The 18,024-nt window shown below is 42.6% G+C and overlaps 1 protein-coding gene across 1 annotated transcript in view; it reads right to left on the bottom strand.

The window, feature by feature from the left end:
- Positions 1–18,024, bottom strand: part of HTT (huntingtin) — a 990,576-nt gene that overhangs the window by 669,713 nt on the left and 302,839 nt on the right. Inside the window, exon 22 of the mRNA XM_030191138.1 lies at positions 11,033–11,179. Coding sequence (XP_030046998.1) covers positions 11,033–11,179 — 147 coding nt within the window. The remainder of the gene's footprint in view (positions 1–11,032; positions 11,180–18,024) is intronic.

The following is an 18,024-nucleotide window of genomic DNA, read 5'->3' as shown; positions in this document are numbered from 1 at the left end:
TGCCTGATAGTTGTAAAAAAAGTTCACCATTAAATAAGAAATGATTATTAAATAAGGCTAACTTAAATAACTTCAGTAAAAAATCAGTGGGGACCGTTACTGGTCTAGGACGTTGTTCTAAAAAATATTCTATTACATGTAATGCCTCACTTTGGGGTATCGCTGTATATAGTGACTGGACATCCAACGTCACTAAATATCCTATATTGGTTTGAATTGGTAAAGATTCAAGTTTTTGCAAGAAGTGCGTTGTGTCTTTAATATAAGATTTAACATTAACAACAAGTGGTGCCAGAAAACCATCTATATATTTACATGATCTTTCTAGTAAAGAATTACAGGCTGATACTATTGGTCTACCTGGTGGTTCTATAAGGGTTTTATGAATTTTAGGAAGAAGGTAAAAAATAGGTATTTTAGCATTCTTATGATTTAAATAATTCATTTCATTCCTAATAAGAAAACCTGCTTGAAATGCTTCGGTGGTAATTTCTGATATCTCAGTTAAGAGGTTGTCAGTAGGATCTTTATCCAGCCTACAATATGTTTTTACATCATTCAATTGCCGGTATGCTTCATTAATATAATCTTTTTTATGAAGAACAACAATAGCACCACCCTTATCGGCCCGACGGATGACAATTTCTGAATCATTAGCTAAAGACTGAATTGCTTCTCTTTCTTCTTTGGAAACATTCTGACGATAATAGACATGATGTTGTTCCATTTGTTCCAAGTCTTTGATAACATGTCTATAAAACGTGTCTATCACTGGATCTATGTTCCCTGGAGGAGACCATATGCTTTTTTGATAGACAGTAGAGTATCCTCTATGTTGCATATCATTATTTCCAAAGAACACTTTTAAACGTAAGGATCTAATGAATTTAGCTATATCGACCCTTGTTTGGAAAGGATCATATATAGTGGTCGGAACAAACGATAATCCTTTACTGAGTACTTGTATTTGTATATGGGAAAGACTTTTATTAGATAAATTTATTACAGGGAGTCTTCCCTCTTGCGAGGTCTTCCTCGTGGTCTGGATGGTTCGAATGTTACTGTTGCTCGTCCTCGATTTTTCCGGGTCCCTCTTCCACGACCTCTTGTTCTTGCATATGTCGGCCCCGATTTTGGATCCTCTTCTCCACTTGAAGCGCTAGACGATAACTCAGTCCGAGGTTTGTCCATCTCACTTGTATCTTGTGTGCCTTGATTTTTCATCGAGATATATACATATCCATCTGAATAATCTTTTTTATCTCGGATCATTTTCTTGTATTTAACTTGTTGTAAATCTTTATTAAATTTATCTATTTTCATATTAAATTCCTCTAAGGATCTGTCAAGTCCTTCTTGGGAAAAAATATTCCTCTTTTTTTCTTCCAATATTGGTTTCTCAATGTTTATTCTCTGTTGTAGTGTCTGGATGGGAAGTAACATCAAGTCTAAGGAACATTGATTTAATATGCTGTTCCAGCTGTTGACAAATGTCTCATCTTCCGGGAATAACTTCGGACCCCTCTGTTCTCTTAATATCAAGGTTTATGAAGTAAATATATTTCCTTTACTTCCATTAACACTCGCTGTGGTGTTGTGCACTCTTATTGATATTTTGATAAAATACCCCTCTTTTCCGTTTTTTATCCACTTGATCTTTTTCTCCCCTGAGAGAGGGAGTTTTTTAGTATCGGTGGTTTTTTCTGAAAAGAGGAGGAGCCCATGATGTCGGCCAATTCAGTGGAGTCCTAAACTAAACATGGTTCCCTGGGCCATTGAGGCTACTTTATAAAATTTAGTAAATATCATAATTTTGCATTCACTTCAGAGAGTATAATTGGAGTGATATACATATTTTATTGATTTGCCAGACTGTGCAATTGACTTGTTATTTGGAGACTTTTTAGCCAGGTATTTACTTCCACTACTTTACACTTATGTTTCATTCTGTCCACGCTCGGATCTTTTTCTCTCTCTTGAATTGTTTCACCTGCATTTCTCCTCATTTGGTTTTGTTATTTGTTATGGGCTGCAATTTTTTCAAGCATGTCTGTACTTCTCATTTTCATATCTATGCCCTGCACAAAAGAAACATTCACCATCAATGAAAGGTTTTAATTTCCGTCACGGTTCACTATTGCACACTTTACTCAGCCACAATATACCCTCTCCTTCTCTTTATAACTGTCCCTGTCTCTCTTTTGGTGATGCGTTCCTGTAACGCTAGTTATTTTCTGCTTATGAGAAGTGTATAGCATAAAGGCCATGAAAAGGTGCAAACCATACATATTTCTAGTTTTTATTATAAGCTGTTTTGCTCTCCTTGAGCTGAGAACAGACTTATGAGAATTATAAATGTGCTTTTTCTGGTAAATACCTTTCTTGGTCCGTAACTCCTAACGTGGAACCTTGCATGATGTAGCTATAATTCGGATTCTTTTTTCCCACATGCATCACCTTGCACTTGCTCACATTAAACGTCATCTGCCATTTGCCGCCCAGTCTCCCAGTCTCGTAAGGTCCTTCTGTAATTTTTCACAATCCTGTCGCGAGTTAACGACTTTGAATAACTTTGTGTCATCAGCAAATTTAATTACCTCGCTAGTTACTCTCATCTCTAACTCATTTATAAATATATTAAAAAGCAGCGGTCCTAGCACAGACCCCTGAAGAACCCACTAACTACCCTTCTCCATTGTGAATACTGCCCATTTAACCCCACTCTCTGCTTCCTATCCTTCAACCAGTTTTTAATCCACAATAGGACATTTCCTCCTATCCCATGACCCTCCAATTTCCTCTGTAGCCTTTCATGAGGTACCTTGTCAAACGCCTTTTGAAAATCCAGATACATGATATCAACCGGCTCCCCTTTGTCCACATGTTTGTTTACTCCTTCAAAGAATTGAAGTAAATTGGTCAGGCAAGATTTCCCCACACAAAAGCCGTGCTGACTTGGTCTCAGTAATCCATGTCTTCGGATGTGCTCTGTAATTTTGTTTTTGATAATAGTCTCTACCATTTTCCAAGGCACCGACGTCAGATTCACGATCTATAATTTCCCGGATCTCCCCTGGAACCTTTAAAAAAAATCGGCGTTACATTGGCCACCCTCCAATCTTCCGGTACCACGCTCGATTTTAAGGATAAATTGCATATCACTAACAGTAGCTCCGCAAGCTCATTTTTCAGTTCTATCAGTACTCTAGGATGAATACCATCCGGTCCAGGAGATTTGCTACTCTTCAGTTTGCTGAACTGCCCCATTACGTCCTCCAGGTTTGACCTTTTTTGACCCTCTAAGTAATTTATGTTGCTATGTTGCTATTTAGGTTTTTAACCATGTTTTAGTATTCATCATTTGCTATGTACATTTTACACATTACCATCATTTTTTCATTATGCCTACATTTTCAACTATTTTGATGTTAATAACAATATGTGTTTCTTAGACTCCTGAGGCAGGCGCTTCAGCACCAAAACAGTGCCATGTCAAGTCTTTTTTGGCATAATTGGATCATCTTGTCTCCTTTGTGTCTCCTGGAAATGCCTACCCCCTTACCCTACTCTTCTAGTTTCTTCTGCTACGATCACACTGGTGGTGCTCCACTTCACATGGCTGATCTCTGGGACCTGTCCTCACATCAGACAGCATGTCTCTTCCATTTGAAAATATAACACACCTTTTAGTGGAATCTCTCCTGGAAGCCAACAGGACCTTGGGAACACCCTCAAGGCAGTTGAAGCGATACAAATTCAGAAGTGTATTAATGCAGCTCACCTAACACATGACAGAAGTGGCCTAATGGTTAGCGTAAAGGGCTTTGATCCTGGAAACCTGGGTTTGATTCCCACTGCAGCTCCTTGTGACCTTGGGCAAGTCACTTAACCCTCCATTGCCCCAGGTACAAAAAAAAAAAAAAGCTTAGATTGTGAGCCCTCTAAGGACAGAGAAAGTGCCTGAATACAATGAGGTATACAGTATTTTCAAAGCACTTAGACTTACTAAGTTCCCTAGGTTACTATCCTGCTTATTTTCGAAGGAGATGGCCGGCCATCTTCCGACACAAATCAGGAGATGGCCGGCCATCTCCTGAACCCGGCCAAATCGGTATAATCGAAAGCCGATTTTGGCCGGCTCCAACTGTTTTCCGTCGCAGAGCCGGCCAAAGTTAAAGGGGGCGTTTCCACAGGGTACGGAAGGCGGGACGGGGGCGTGGTCATGAGATGGCCGGCTTCGGACGATAATGGAAAAAAGGTCAGCTCTTACGAGCATTTGGCCGGCTTCACTTGGCCCATTTATTTTTAGGACCAAGCCTCAAAAAAGTGCCCCAACTGACCAGATGACCACCGGAGGGAATCGGGGATGACCTCCCCTTACTCCCCCAGTGGTCACCAACCCCCTCCCACCCTAAAAAAAAAAATTAAAAAACATTTTATTGCCAGCCTCAAATGTCATACCCAGCTCCCTGACTGCAGTATGCAGGTCCCTGGAGCAGTTTTTAGTGGGTGCAGTGCACTTCAGGCAGATGGGCCTAGGCCCACCCCCCCTACCTGTTACACTTGTGATGATAAATAGGAGCCCTGCAAACCCCCCCCCCCCCAAAACCCACATGTAGGTGCCCCCCTTCACCCCTTAGGGCTATGGTAGTGGTGTAGAGTTGTGAAGAGTGGGTTTTGGGGGACTCAGAACCCAAGGTAAGGGAGGTATGCACCTGGGAGCAATTTTTGAAGTCCACTGCAGTACCCCCTAGGGTGCCCGGTTGGTGTCCTGGCATGTCAGGGGGACCAGTGCATTAGAAATGCTGGCTCCTCCCACAACCAAATGCCTTGGATTTGGCCGGGTTTGAGATCGCCGGCATTAGTTTCCATTATCGCCGGAAACCAATGCCGGTCATCTCTAAAGACGGCCCAAATGCTGAGATTTGGCCGGCTTCAACCATATTATCGAAACGAAAGATAGCCGGCTATCTTATTTCGATAATATGGTTGGGCCGGCGCCATTCGATTATGCACCTCCACATAACTTTGCAATTCTAAGTGCTTTAAAAATGAGCCCCAATGTGTACAGCGTTGCGTATGTCGAGTAGCCCTATAGAAATGATTAGTAGTAGTAGTAACCTTCGCAACAGCCTGGAAGTCAGAGGGAGTTCAGCCTGCTTATAAATGGATCAGTAAGATTTGGTACATTTCGCACATGGAAAATCTAAGAACAATAAGACTGGTCAAATGAGAACAAATTTGGGGTTCTTTTCTTGCTCGCTGCTCTTAAGGAATACTATGGATACTTACAATTTTAATGTTGTACAGACAAGTAGACCTGAATGTGGGGGTTCACAGAAACTCCCCTTAAAAATTTTAGGTACATATTTTGAATCATACTTTGTGAAGCTATTTACTGTATATAAGTGCAGCGTTCCAGTGGTTTTCTATTTTCATTGTTTGATCATGTGTTATCAGTTTTAGCTTTAATAAAAAGATCTCTGAAAATTGAAAAAAATATTCATGATGAAGAAGGGAAAACTTCAGTAGAGAAATTACTCTACAATCTAAATGTAAATTATGCCTTACACCTAGTAAACTTTGGCCATTATAGGTGGTATGTAGGACCCGAGGCAACATGGCTTTACCAAAGGAAAATCCTGCCAAACGAATCTTATTGACTTTTTTGACTGGGTGACCAAAGAACTGGATGAGGGACACGCGCTAGATGTAATCTACTTGGACTTCAGCAAAGCCTTTGATATGGTCTCCCACAGAAGACTCGTGAATAAGCTGAAAGGGTTGAACTTAGGACCAAAAGTGGTGAACTGGATAAGAAACTGGTTGACCGACAGGTGGCAGAGGGTGGTGGTAAATGGAATCCGCTCGGAGGAAAGGAAGGTGAGCAGTGGAGTTCCTCAGGGGTTGGTGCTGGGGCCTATTCTGTTTAATATATTTGTGGGAGATATTGCTGAAGGGTTGGAAGGAAAGGTGTGCCTTTTTGCGGATGACACGAAAATAGCCAATAGAGTGGATACCCTGGAGGGAGTAGAAACAATGAGAAGGGATCTCCGAACATTAGAAGAATGGTCGAGGGTCTGGAAGTTAAAATTTAATGCCAAGAAGTGTAGAGTCATGCACTTGGGGTGTGGAAACCCAAAAGAGAGATACCAGATAGGAGGAGAGAGATTAGTAAGCTTGACTCAGGAGAGAGACCTTGGGGTGTTGGTGTTGGAGGATCTGAAGGTGAAGCAACAATGCGACAAGGCAACGGCCGTGGCCAGAAGGATGCTAGGCTGCGTAGAGAGGGGCATAACCAGCAGAAGGAGGTGTTGATGCCCTTCTACAAGTCATTGGTGAGGCCCCACCTGGAGTATTGTGTTCAGTTTTGGAGGCCGTATCTTGCTAAAGATGGAAAAAGACTGGAAGCACTGCAAAGAAAAACTACGAAAATGGTATGGGATTTGCGTTGCAAACCGTACGAGGAGAGACTTTCTGACCTGAACATGTATACCTTGGAGGAAAGGAGAAACAGAGGTGATATGATACAGACATTCAAATATTTGAAAGGTATTAATCCGCAAACGAACCTTTTCCGGAGACGGGAAGGCGGTAGAACTAGAGGGCATGAATTGAGGTTGAAGGGGGGCAGACTCAGGACTAATGTCAGGAAGTATTTTTTTCACGGAGAGGGTGGTGGATATGTGGAATGCCCTCCCGCAGGAGCTGGTGGAGATGAAAACGGTTTAGGAATTCAAACATGCGTGGGATAAACACAAAGGAATCCTGTTTAGAAGGAATGGTTCCGTGGAATCTTAGCGGAGATTGGGTGGCGACGCCGAAAATTGGAAACAAAACGGGAGTTGGGCAGACTTCTACGGTCTACGCCCTGATTGTGACTGAATAGATAGGGATGAGCTGGAGTGTAAATTTTAAGGGGCTTCGATGTTAGCTTCAGAATTTAGTACAAGTACAGTACTGGGTAGACTTCTGCGGTCTGTGCCCTGAGAAAGGCAAGGACAAATCAAACTCGGGTATACATATAAAGTATCACATACCATGTAAAATGAGTTTATCTTGTTGGGCAGACTGGATGGACCATACAGGTCTTTATCTACCGTCATTTACTATGTTACATAAATAAACAGTGGTGTTTATATGTTTAAATATCCCATGCATGTATATAGCTATTTTAGAAAGCTATTGACACATTTGAAGCACGTAACTTCTAACAGCTGTGTGGTGGGTGGGTCATAACAGCATGTGTCTATATGCAAAAGGAACATATGCACACTTTAAAATAAAATTTAAAACAAAACTAAACTGACATTGACAGTCACACCTAGGTAGGCTATGTGTCAGCTAACTGCTTATTTAGACTTAAGGTTTGCACAACGGATTGAGAGGGCAGTTGTGTTTACGTCTATGGTATTTATCACCAACTCAAAAAAAAAAAAAAAGTTTTAATCGCTCAACTCCTTAATTGACTCTTCCTGACCATCCAGTTTTGTGCTTTTTACTAAAATGACTGTTCTTTCTAGATAAACTGGCAATGCATTTGATATACCTCCTTTCTGTGGTACAACCAAAGCACTTTACATATTATATACATATTATATATATCTAAGCAAACGTTTCCGCAATATCTCCAATCTCATCTCCATTCCCCTCCTCCCTCCCCTTCTCGTGTGCCCTGTGGAATGCCCACTCAGTCTGCAACAAACTCTCCTTCACCCACGATCTCTTCATCTCCCACTCCCTTCAACTGCTCGCCCTAAACGAAACCTGGCTCACCCCTGACGACTCTGCCTCAGTCGCGCCCCTATGCCACGGAGGTTATCTTTTCTCCCATTCGCCCCGCCCAGTTGGTCGCGGTGGCGGCGTTGGTCTACTACTTTCGTCCTCCTGCAGTTTTCAACCTCTCCTCCTACCACAGTCTCACTGCTTCTCAGTTTGAAGTCCACTCCATCCGTCTATTCTACCCGCTGCCACTCAGAGTTGCAGTCATTTACCGCCCCCCTGATAAGTCCCTCTCTTCCTTCCTTACTGACTTTGATGCCTGGCTCTCCGTTTTTCTTGAGCCCTCATCCCCATCCCTCATTCTTGGTGACTTCAACATACACATTGATAACCCATCCAACTCATACGCTTCTCAATTCCTCACTCTAACCGCCTCCTTCAACCTCCAGGTGAGCTCCTCCACCCCTACTCACCAATCTGGTCACTGTCTTGATCTCGTCCTCTCTTCTACCTGGTCACCATCCAATTTCTGTGCATCAGCTCTTCCTCTCTCTGACCATCACCTGATCACATTCACACTTCATCACCCTCCCCCTCAGTCCCGCCCAACACTAACCACCACTTCCAGGAATCTCCAGGCTGTGGACCCCCCCCCCCCCCCCCCACCTTATCCTCTATTATCTCTGATCTCCTCCCTTCCATCATGTCCTCCGAATCTGTCGACAAGGCTGTCTCCACTTACAATGCCCCTCTCTCCTCGGCCCTAGACACCCTTGCACCATCCGTCTCCCGTCCCACAAGGCGTACTAATCCCCAGCCCTGGCTGACCCCCTGCACCCGATACCTTCGCTCCTGCACCCGATCGGCTGAACGCCTATGGAGGAAATCTCGCACCCATACTGATTTCATTCACTACAAATTCATGCTATCCTCCTTCCAGTTCTCCCTATTCCTCACCAAACAGGACTACTACACCCAATTGACAAATTCCCTCAGATCTAACCCTAGTCGTCTCTTGGCCATCCTCAATTCCCTCCTCAAAGTGCCCTCCGCTCCCACCCCCCCCCCCCCCCCCTTCACTCTCTCCTCAATCACTGGCTAACTACTTCCGTGACAAGGTCCAGAAGATCAACCTTGAATTCACCACTAAACCTTCTCCTCCTTTTCATCCTATAACCCACTCCCTCAACCAACCAACCCAGGCCTCCTTCTCCTCTTTTCCTGATATTACCGAAGAGGAAACCACCCATCTCCTCTCCTCTTCGAAATGCACCACCTCAGACCCCATCCCCACCAACTTACTTAACACCATCTCTCCTACTATCACCCCCCCCCCCCCCCCCCCCCATCTGTCATATCCTCAACCTCTCTCTTTCCACTGCAACTGTCCCGGACACCTTCAAGCATGCCGTAGTCACACCTCTCCTCAAAAAACCATCACTTGACCCTACCTGTCCCTCCAACTACCGCCCCATTTCCCTCCTACCTTCCTCTCCAAGATACTTGAACGTTCACAGCCGCTGCCTTGATTTTCTCTCCTCTCATGCCATCCTCGATCTGCTTCAATCCGGCTTTCGCCCCCTGCACTCGACAGAAACGGCACTATCTAAAGTCTGCAATGACCTGTTCCTCGCCAAATTCAAAGGTCACTACTCCATCCTCATCCTCCTCGACCTATCCGCCGCTTTTGACACTGTCAATCATAACTTACTTCTTGACACATGGATTCCAGGACTCTGTCCTCTCCTGGTTCTCCTCTTATCTCTCCCATCGCACCTTCAGAGTACACTCTCATGGTTCGTCTTCCACTCCTATCCCGCTCTTTGTTGAAGTCCCTCAGGGATCTGTCCTTGGACCCCTTCTTTTTTCAATCTACACCTCTTCCCTGGGATCCCTGATCTCATCTCATGGCTTCCACTATCATCTTTATGCTGACGACACCCGGCTTTATCTCTGCACACCAGACATCACTGCGGAAACACAGGCCAAAGTATCGGCCTGCTTATCCGACATTGCTGCCTGGATGTCCAACCGCCACCTGAAACTGAACATGGCCAAGACCGAACTTCTTGTCTTCCCACCCAAACCCACTTCTCCTCTCCCTCCACTCTCTATCTCAGTTGATAACACCCTCATCGTCCCTGTCTCATCTGCCCGCAACCTTGGTGTCATCTTCGACTCCTCTCTCTCCTTCTCTGCGCATATCCAGCAGACAGCCAAGACCTGTCGCTTCTTCCTCTATAACATTAGCAAAATGCACCCTTTCCTCTCTGAGCACACCACCCAAACTCTCATCCACTCTCTCATTACCTCTCACCTTGACTACTGCAACCTACTCCTCACTGGCCTCCCACTCAGCCATCTATCCCCTCTTCAGTCCATTCAGAACTCTGCTGCACGTCTTATCTTCCGCCTGGACAGATATACTCATATCACTCCTCTCCTCAAGTCACTTCACTGGCTTCCGATCAGGTACCGCATACAGTTCAAGCTTCTCCTACTAACCTACAAATGCACTCGATCTACAGCCCCTCCTTACCTCTCTACCCTCATCTCCCCTTACATTCCTACCCGTAACCACCGCTCTCAAGACAAATCCCTCCTTTCAGTACCCTTCTCCACCACCGCCAACTCCAGGCTCCGCCCTTTCTGCCTCGCCTCACCCCATGCATGGAACAAACTCCCTGAGCCCATACGCCAGGCCCCCTCCCTGCCCATCTTCAAATCATTGCTCAAAGCCCATCTCTTCAATGTCGCCTTCGGCACCTAACCACCACACCTCTACTCAAGAAATCTAGACTGCATCAACTTGACATTTCGTCCTTTAGATTGTAAGCTCCTCTGAGCAGGGACTGTCCTTCTTTGTTGATTTGTACAGCGCTGCATAACCCTAGTAGCGCTCTAGAAATGTTAAGTAGTAGTAGTAGTATATACAGGTACTTTCTCTGTCCCTAATGGACTCACAACCTAAGTAAGGCTTTGCATTCAGCAAGCGTTTTGGAAAATACACAGGAAACTGTACACCTCTCAACTTGGATATCCCAATTCTTACCTAGACACCCTTTACAAAATTTGGCATTGAAAGAATGACCTCCGATTTCTGCTGATAAAGATCAACTCTAAACTAAAAACTGAGCTTCATTGTTAATCGATAACCTTCTCCTTGTCATTTCCAAAGATGACAGCATTATACAGGTCAATATACAAAGTTTACATTTTAGTGTGACTGTGTGTGTTTCTGAATGTCAAGGTGTAAAGCCTATTGTGATCCTGTTTTCAAGAATGAGAAAATATAAATTTTGATTACTACCTGGTGATAGTGCTGACTGCAAAGTGAGATGGAGGTTGAGTCTCATGCATGAGGAGTTTCAAGTAGACACTGCTTTGGTCTTTTGCCACGGCCACTACTGGATCAGCTTGCCCTTGGTCACCATTATAAAAAATCTTTGGGACAAGTCTGAAAAAATTAAATCAAAACACATATATGACACCTCTTTACCAATTTTCATTTCTTTACACAATAAACAAATATTCTACGCAAACAGGAATATTGGCAATGCTGTAAAGACAGGTGCAGCAAGGGATACCTGAGACTGTGAACATACACGTGCACCTTCTCCCTGTGCTGATACAGTTTATGTACTGGACAGTTAAGAGGTATATGACCCAGAGAAGTAACAAACATTTTGTGTATCATGTCACATCTGTCAAGAAACAATATCCCTCTGAAGGACAAAAATACTAATTTAAGAAATTCTTTTTACAAGAATAGTACTTTTAGGTAAACATTTCACGTAAGGTTTGTGTAATTCTCAGAGATTGTTCTGGCTTCTTGATTTTTGTGAACGGCTTAGAACTTTAAGGTGATAGCGGAATACAAGTTAAAAATGTAATGTACAATCAAGAATTATCTTGCTATTTTATGTTTCTATTGTTTCCACTTTTGATGGTCTTAACTATCCTACTGATTTGTCATTGCATATGTAAAGAGGGCAATATCCATAATCATTCTATGTGCAAACAACTAAGTTACTTACCTGTAAGCAGGTGTTCTATGAGGACAGGAGGCATATATTCTCACATGTGGGTGAGTCATCCATGGAGGCTGGTGCAGACACTGCCAAATGCACTGTCACTTTAAAACTTTGAGGCAGTTACCCCACCATGCTTGCGTGAGTGCTTTCCCGCCTGACGCTAGAGTGCGGGACCAGCAGTACAGTACTAAAGCTAAGAAGACAACTCCAAGGGGAAGTGGGAGGGATGTGAGAATATATGCCTGCTGTCCTCAGAGAACACTTGCTACAGATAAGTAACTTGACTTTCTCCAAGGACAAGCAGGCATGATATTCTCACATGTGGGACTCGCTAGCTACCAGGCTCACAATATAATAATAAATCTGGCAACTATAGAGAATGTGAGCTGGCTGAAAAAAAGGGCCAAAGGGCGGAGTTGACTTAAGTAGTAAAAAGATTCTGCAAGACTGCTTGTCAAACTGGCTATCCTGCATAAAATGCAGCTCTAGACAGTAGTGAGCAGTGAAGATGTGGACAGAAGACCACATAGCCGCCTTGCAGATGTCTTCAATGGAGGCAGGGCAGAAATGGGCTACTGAAGCTGCCATGGCTCACACGTTGTGAGCAGAGAAACGGCCCTGCCTGAGTATACGTATATGTAATACAGTCAGCCAACCAAGTACATAGAGTACATCTGGTGATGAGAATCCCTAATAGAGTTAGAACTGAAGGATACAAAAAGCTGGGAGGACTTCTTATGAGATTTTGCATGCTTCAGATATGCTAGAGCACACCTGCAGTCTAAGGAATGCAACAGTTCTGCTTCTCCAGGATACGAGTGTGGATTAAGAAAGAAGAAAGGAAGCACAATGGATTGACTGAGATAGAACACAATATCATTTTAGGGAGGAATCTGGGGTGGGTTTGGAAGAAAACCCTGGTGTAAGGTGTGTCTACTACTAGAACTTGAAGTTTGCTTACTGTTCTGGCAGAAGTAAGAAACATTAAGAACACTACCTTACAAGTGAGGAATCTTAAGGAACAGGAATAAAGTGGTTTAAAAGGAGCTTTCATAAGAGCTGTGAGGATGACATTCAGATCCCATACCACAAGGAGCAATTTGACAGGAGGTTTGGTATGAAATAAACCTTTCCTGAATCTAACTATCAAGGGATAAACAGAAACTGGTTTATCAACAACCTTGAAGTGAAATTGCACTACCAGCACTCAAATGTACTTCAACTGAATTTGTTTTGAAGCCAGAATAAGAAAGATGGAGGAGGTACTCTATAAGAGTGGAAGAGAGCACCTAACAGGGTTGAGTGCTTGGCAGCACACCATAGAAAATACCTCTTCCACTTAAAACGGTAACACTTCTGCATAGCAGGTTTCCAAGAGGCTAGTAGTATTCTAGAGACTCCTTCAAGAAAGGTTTAAGGTTTAAGGAATGTAAAACTATGTCAACAGGATCCAAGCAGTGAAGGCTAGAGAGCGAGAGTCTGGATGAAGGAGAAGTTGGAAAAGGATCAAACCTTGTGATGTGAAGGGGACTGACATGGAAGAACTCGGGTTAGATTCTGAGACACAATCCACTACTGTAGAGAGCTGCAGGGTTGTGGAATGACTCAAATACAGGCCAAGAGTAATCCCGTGGATTGAGACCACTGAGAGGAGAGCGTCCAATTAGGAATGCAGAAGTGGAGTCAAGCCAATGGTGTTACGTGGACTGAGGCCACGTGACAGAATAGGTGGAGCATTTGATAAGCAGATACTAGTGCGGATCTGAACACCTGAGTAAAGAGATGCAGTATGTTGTTTGCTCTCAGCAGAGAAAGGAAGGCTCGGCCCTATCGGGGAGGCCCCTATGAATTCTAAGGTCTGGACTGGTTGTAGATGTCATTTTGGTTAATTAATCACAAACTAACGCAGTTCTAGGAGTCTGATGGCGGATAGAATGTAGTTGTGTGCTGATTCCCAAGAGGCTGCTTCAATTAACCAGTCATCTAAGTAGGGGAAGACGTGTATACCCCACTTGCAAACTGTTCCAGCTACCACTATCAGGCACTTCGTGAAGACTCGAGCAGCCGAAGCCAAGCAGAGTGCCACAGCAGAAGCAAAGGAACTTTCTGTGTGCAGGATATGGGTGTATGCCTCTTTGTGATCTAGAGAGCAAAGCCAAATATTGAGCTGTACCATGGGAAGCAGTGATCCCAGGGAAACCATGCAAAATTTTTCTTTGAGTAGAAACTTAAGTCTTGTAAATCAAAAATTGATCATAATCCACCTCCTGTCTTTTTTGGTATAAGAAATTTTCTGGAATAGAACCCCCGAACCCAGTACGGCGGAGGAACTGGCTCTGTTGCATTCCGGTGGAGAAGCGCCAAGAGCTCCTCTCAAAGTAGTGTCATTTGGAAAGAGTTGAAACCAGACTCTCTTGGTGGATGCTCAAGACTTCTTTTTTTCCCCAATCAAAGCACCCATTGGTCATGTTATGAGAGGTCACCTCTGTTGAAAGAGGATGAGTCTCTCTCCAACTGGCAGGTCATTTGGCATGGACAACTGTACAGTGGCAATGCTCTCTAGGAAGGAGTCACAAACTGAGTTGTTCTTTAGACTGAGAGGTTGTCTGGAATTTTCATTGATGCCTTACACATGAACGTTGGGGTGTAGTCCTTTGAGATGAAGGAGGAGTATAAAGACGCTTAGACAGATAGTAATTCAAGTGTCAAAATCCTCCTGCAGATCTCCTAGTTTAAGAAGAGGTAGCAGATGTCTGTGTCCTGGATAGAGTTTTATAGTATCAGTATGATTTTTGATTAGGAGTTTTCTCCACGAGAAAGGGCAATCCACTAGCTGCTTCTGGACAGTAGATTCAAGAATGGAGACCCTAAGCCAGAAAAAGCGCTGCATTGCCATTGCTAAGGTGGATGCATGAAGAGACATCAAAGGTATCAAAGACTTGCCTTGCCAGATATTTACAACAGTTGAGAAGTTTTCTGTGAAGCTTATGGAATTCTTCAGCCTTCTCAGGGGGAAGGAATTTTGCAAAGGAGAGAGTACCCTGTATTAAAGATTTCAATTAAATTGTGGAATAAAGTTGATATTCTAATATGCGATTGGTTAGTATTGAAGCCTGAAAGGTTTTCTGCCTAAAGAGTCCAATGTTCTAGCTTCTCTTCCTGGAGAAGCAAAAGCATGACATCTCTCACTGAAAGTGCATTTTAAAGCAGATTCCACAACTAGGGAATGATGAGGTAACTGTGCTCTCTCAAACCCAAAGCATTTCTGTATCCTATACATTGTATCAATTTTCTTTGGAGCTACCTGAACTGTCAGTGGAGTCTCCTAGTTTTTTGATTGGAATATTTTACATAATTGTATGAAATAGAACAGTGATTCTTTCTCTAGGAGGAGAATCATAATACAGAACCTAGAAGGTCACAGATGTGCTTTAGTCTTGGGGTACTTGATATTTTAGGGACCCTTTATATCTATTTAGCCTGGGTTGGGGGCTCTCTGCAATATTCTCATGACCTCTCATGCTCCTCCTTCCTATTTTTTGGGATCTCAGGATGGAGTTCTTCTAGCAGCTGTGGCGATTTCCCTCCTATATGAATCAGGACTCATTTTCAGATCTATTTGCTTACTAAATGTGAAGCTAATTGTAATCCTAATGGTCAACATCCTAATAATCATATTCTTTTTTTGGGAAAGGGAAATGGGCTTGATATACCGCCTTTCTGAGGATTTTACAACTACATTCAAAGCGGTTTACATATATTCAGGTACTTATTTTGTACCAGGGGCAACAGAGGGTTAAGTGACATGCCCAGAGTCACAAGGAGCTGCAGTGGGAATCAAACTCAGTTCTCCAGGATCAAAGTCCACTGCACTAACCACTAGGCTACTCCTCCACTCCAAAGCTGTCCTTCATGGCGATAACCTAGCATACACTAGCAACTGTAGTTGGCGCATCGATCAAAGGACTGTTACCTTCAGTGCTTTTTTTGTGCCGGTAAGGCGTACCGGCACCTTTTTTTCCTAGGCTCACCTACCTGCCCTTAGCTCCCCAGCCCTGCTTTCCATTCCTGCCACCCGCGACACCCCTTTTAAGCCCCCGTCGAGTTCCAGCACCCCAGCCCCACTTGCCCGCACTTAGCTTCCCAACAGCCTCACCACCCCCTCCCCCGCGAATTTAAATCTTTTATTATTTTCTTTTTACATGAAGTCACAGCGCCAGCACTACTGAGAGGACCAGGCTCGCCTCCTCCTGCATTCCTAACAACTTAATGACTGTAGAAAATTCAAAGGTAACTTGGTTAATAGTGACAGATTTTGGAATATTTTCTGGATGCATGTCAAAACAGATAAATTTTGTTTTCTCAGTGTTCAATTTTAACTTATGATTAAACATCCAATTATTTATTAATGACATGCATTGTTGAATTAGAATAGAATATATTACAGAAATAGAATCAAAAGGTATCAAAACTGAGATGTCTGCATAAATATAATGAATGACTTTCTTGATATATAACAAGAAACCTAAATATCGTAAAAAAAAATATTGAAAAGCAGCGGAGACATTGGAGAGCCTTGAGGGACTCCACAGTTATTACTCCAGGAAGAAGATAGGCTATCCTTTGTTTTGACTGTATAAGAGCGAATCAAAAAAGTCTTAAACCAATTCTGCACTTTTCCAACAATTTCAATATTTTCAAGTAACTGCAGCAGAATTTTATGGTCCATCAGGTCAAATGCCACCGAAAGATCAAATTGCAACAGTACTGCACACTTTCCCTCACTCAGCAGACCTCTGACTTTATCAATCATTGAACCCACTACCGTTTATGTACTATGAAAAGATCAATTGATTGAGAGGAACATAAAATTGAATTATTTTCTAGATAGTGTTAGTTGTTGAGTAACAAGACCTTCCATCAGTTTAGCAAAGAAAGGAATTGAGGCTACACGTCTATAATTCGAGCTCTCGTTAGCAGGCAATTTTGAGTCTTTCAGTAGTGGAGTAATGATTATTTGACATAATGTTTTGAGAAAAATGCCTAGGGACAATTGTTCTTGAATCCAATTGTGTAGTGCTAATTGAAAGAAAGGTGGTGATGCTTTTATTAAATAAGGATGACAACTATCCAAAGGATAAAAGGAAGCATTATATTTATGAAAGACTAATAAAATCATTCCAATTTATTGGGAGAAAATCGATCCAAATTCTATTACCTGGAATCCTTTCAGAAATAGACAATAAGGGATTATCCTGTAATTCAAATTTATGGCTGGGAAATCTTATTTGTAGATTTTTTTTTACCTTATTTTAAAAATAATCAGCTAATTGGTTTGGAGATGGTAATAAATCATCATTTTGAGAAGGTACCTTAAGAAAATTAATTATCTGAAATAATTGCCTTATATTAGGATGGTTTTTACCAATTAGAGTAAAATTTTTTCATCGCCATTTTTAAAGCCAAATCGATTTATAGTGGTAAATACTTTTCCTCCAGTTTTCAACTTATGCCACTTATGTTCCCATTTTCTACAAATACATTTTAGTTTCCTTAATCCTGGTGTACACCATTTGTCGCTTTGTCTTACTAACCTTGCTTTCGTACAAAGGGGAGCTATATTGACTAAAATATTAGTGCTAACCTGGGTCTAATCATTAATTAATTATGATTATTCTGAGAGCAAGATGTTGACACTTGATTCCAGAAATTACAAGGTTCAATTTTACTCCTAAAAGCAGAAACTATTGATATAGTGGAATTGGAAAAGGTGCAGCGAAGGGCGACTAAAATGATAGCGGGGATGGGATGACTTCCCTCTGAAAAAAGACTAAGGAGGCTAGGGCTTTTCAGCTTGGAGAAGAGACAGCTGAGGGGAGACATAATAGAGGTATATAAAATAATGAGTGGAGTGGAACAGGTGGATGTGAAGCGTCTGTTCACGCTTTCCAAAATTACTAGGACTAGGGGGGCATGCGATGAAACTACAGTGTAGTAAATTTAAAAACAAATCGGAGAAAATGTTTCTTCACCCAAAGCGTAATTAAACTCTGGAATTCGTTGCCGGAGAACGTGGTGAAGGCGGTTAGCTTGGCAGATTTTAAAAGGGGGTTAGACGGTTTCCTAAAGGACAAGTCCATAAACCGCTACTAAATGGACTTGGGAAAAATCCATAATTCCAGGAATAACATGTATAGAATGTTTGTACGTTTGGGAAGCTTGCCAGGTGCAAGGCACAGAAAAAAAAATGGAAGAACCTGACCGGAGT

The sequence above is a fragment of the Microcaecilia unicolor genome, chromosome 2 (assembly GCF_901765095.1).
Source record: "Microcaecilia unicolor chromosome 2, aMicUni1.1, whole genome shotgun sequence".
Taxonomy (NCBI): domain Eukaryota; kingdom Metazoa; phylum Chordata; class Amphibia; order Gymnophiona; family Siphonopidae; genus Microcaecilia; species Microcaecilia unicolor.
This window is presented reverse-complemented; position numbering and strand designations above follow the sequence as displayed.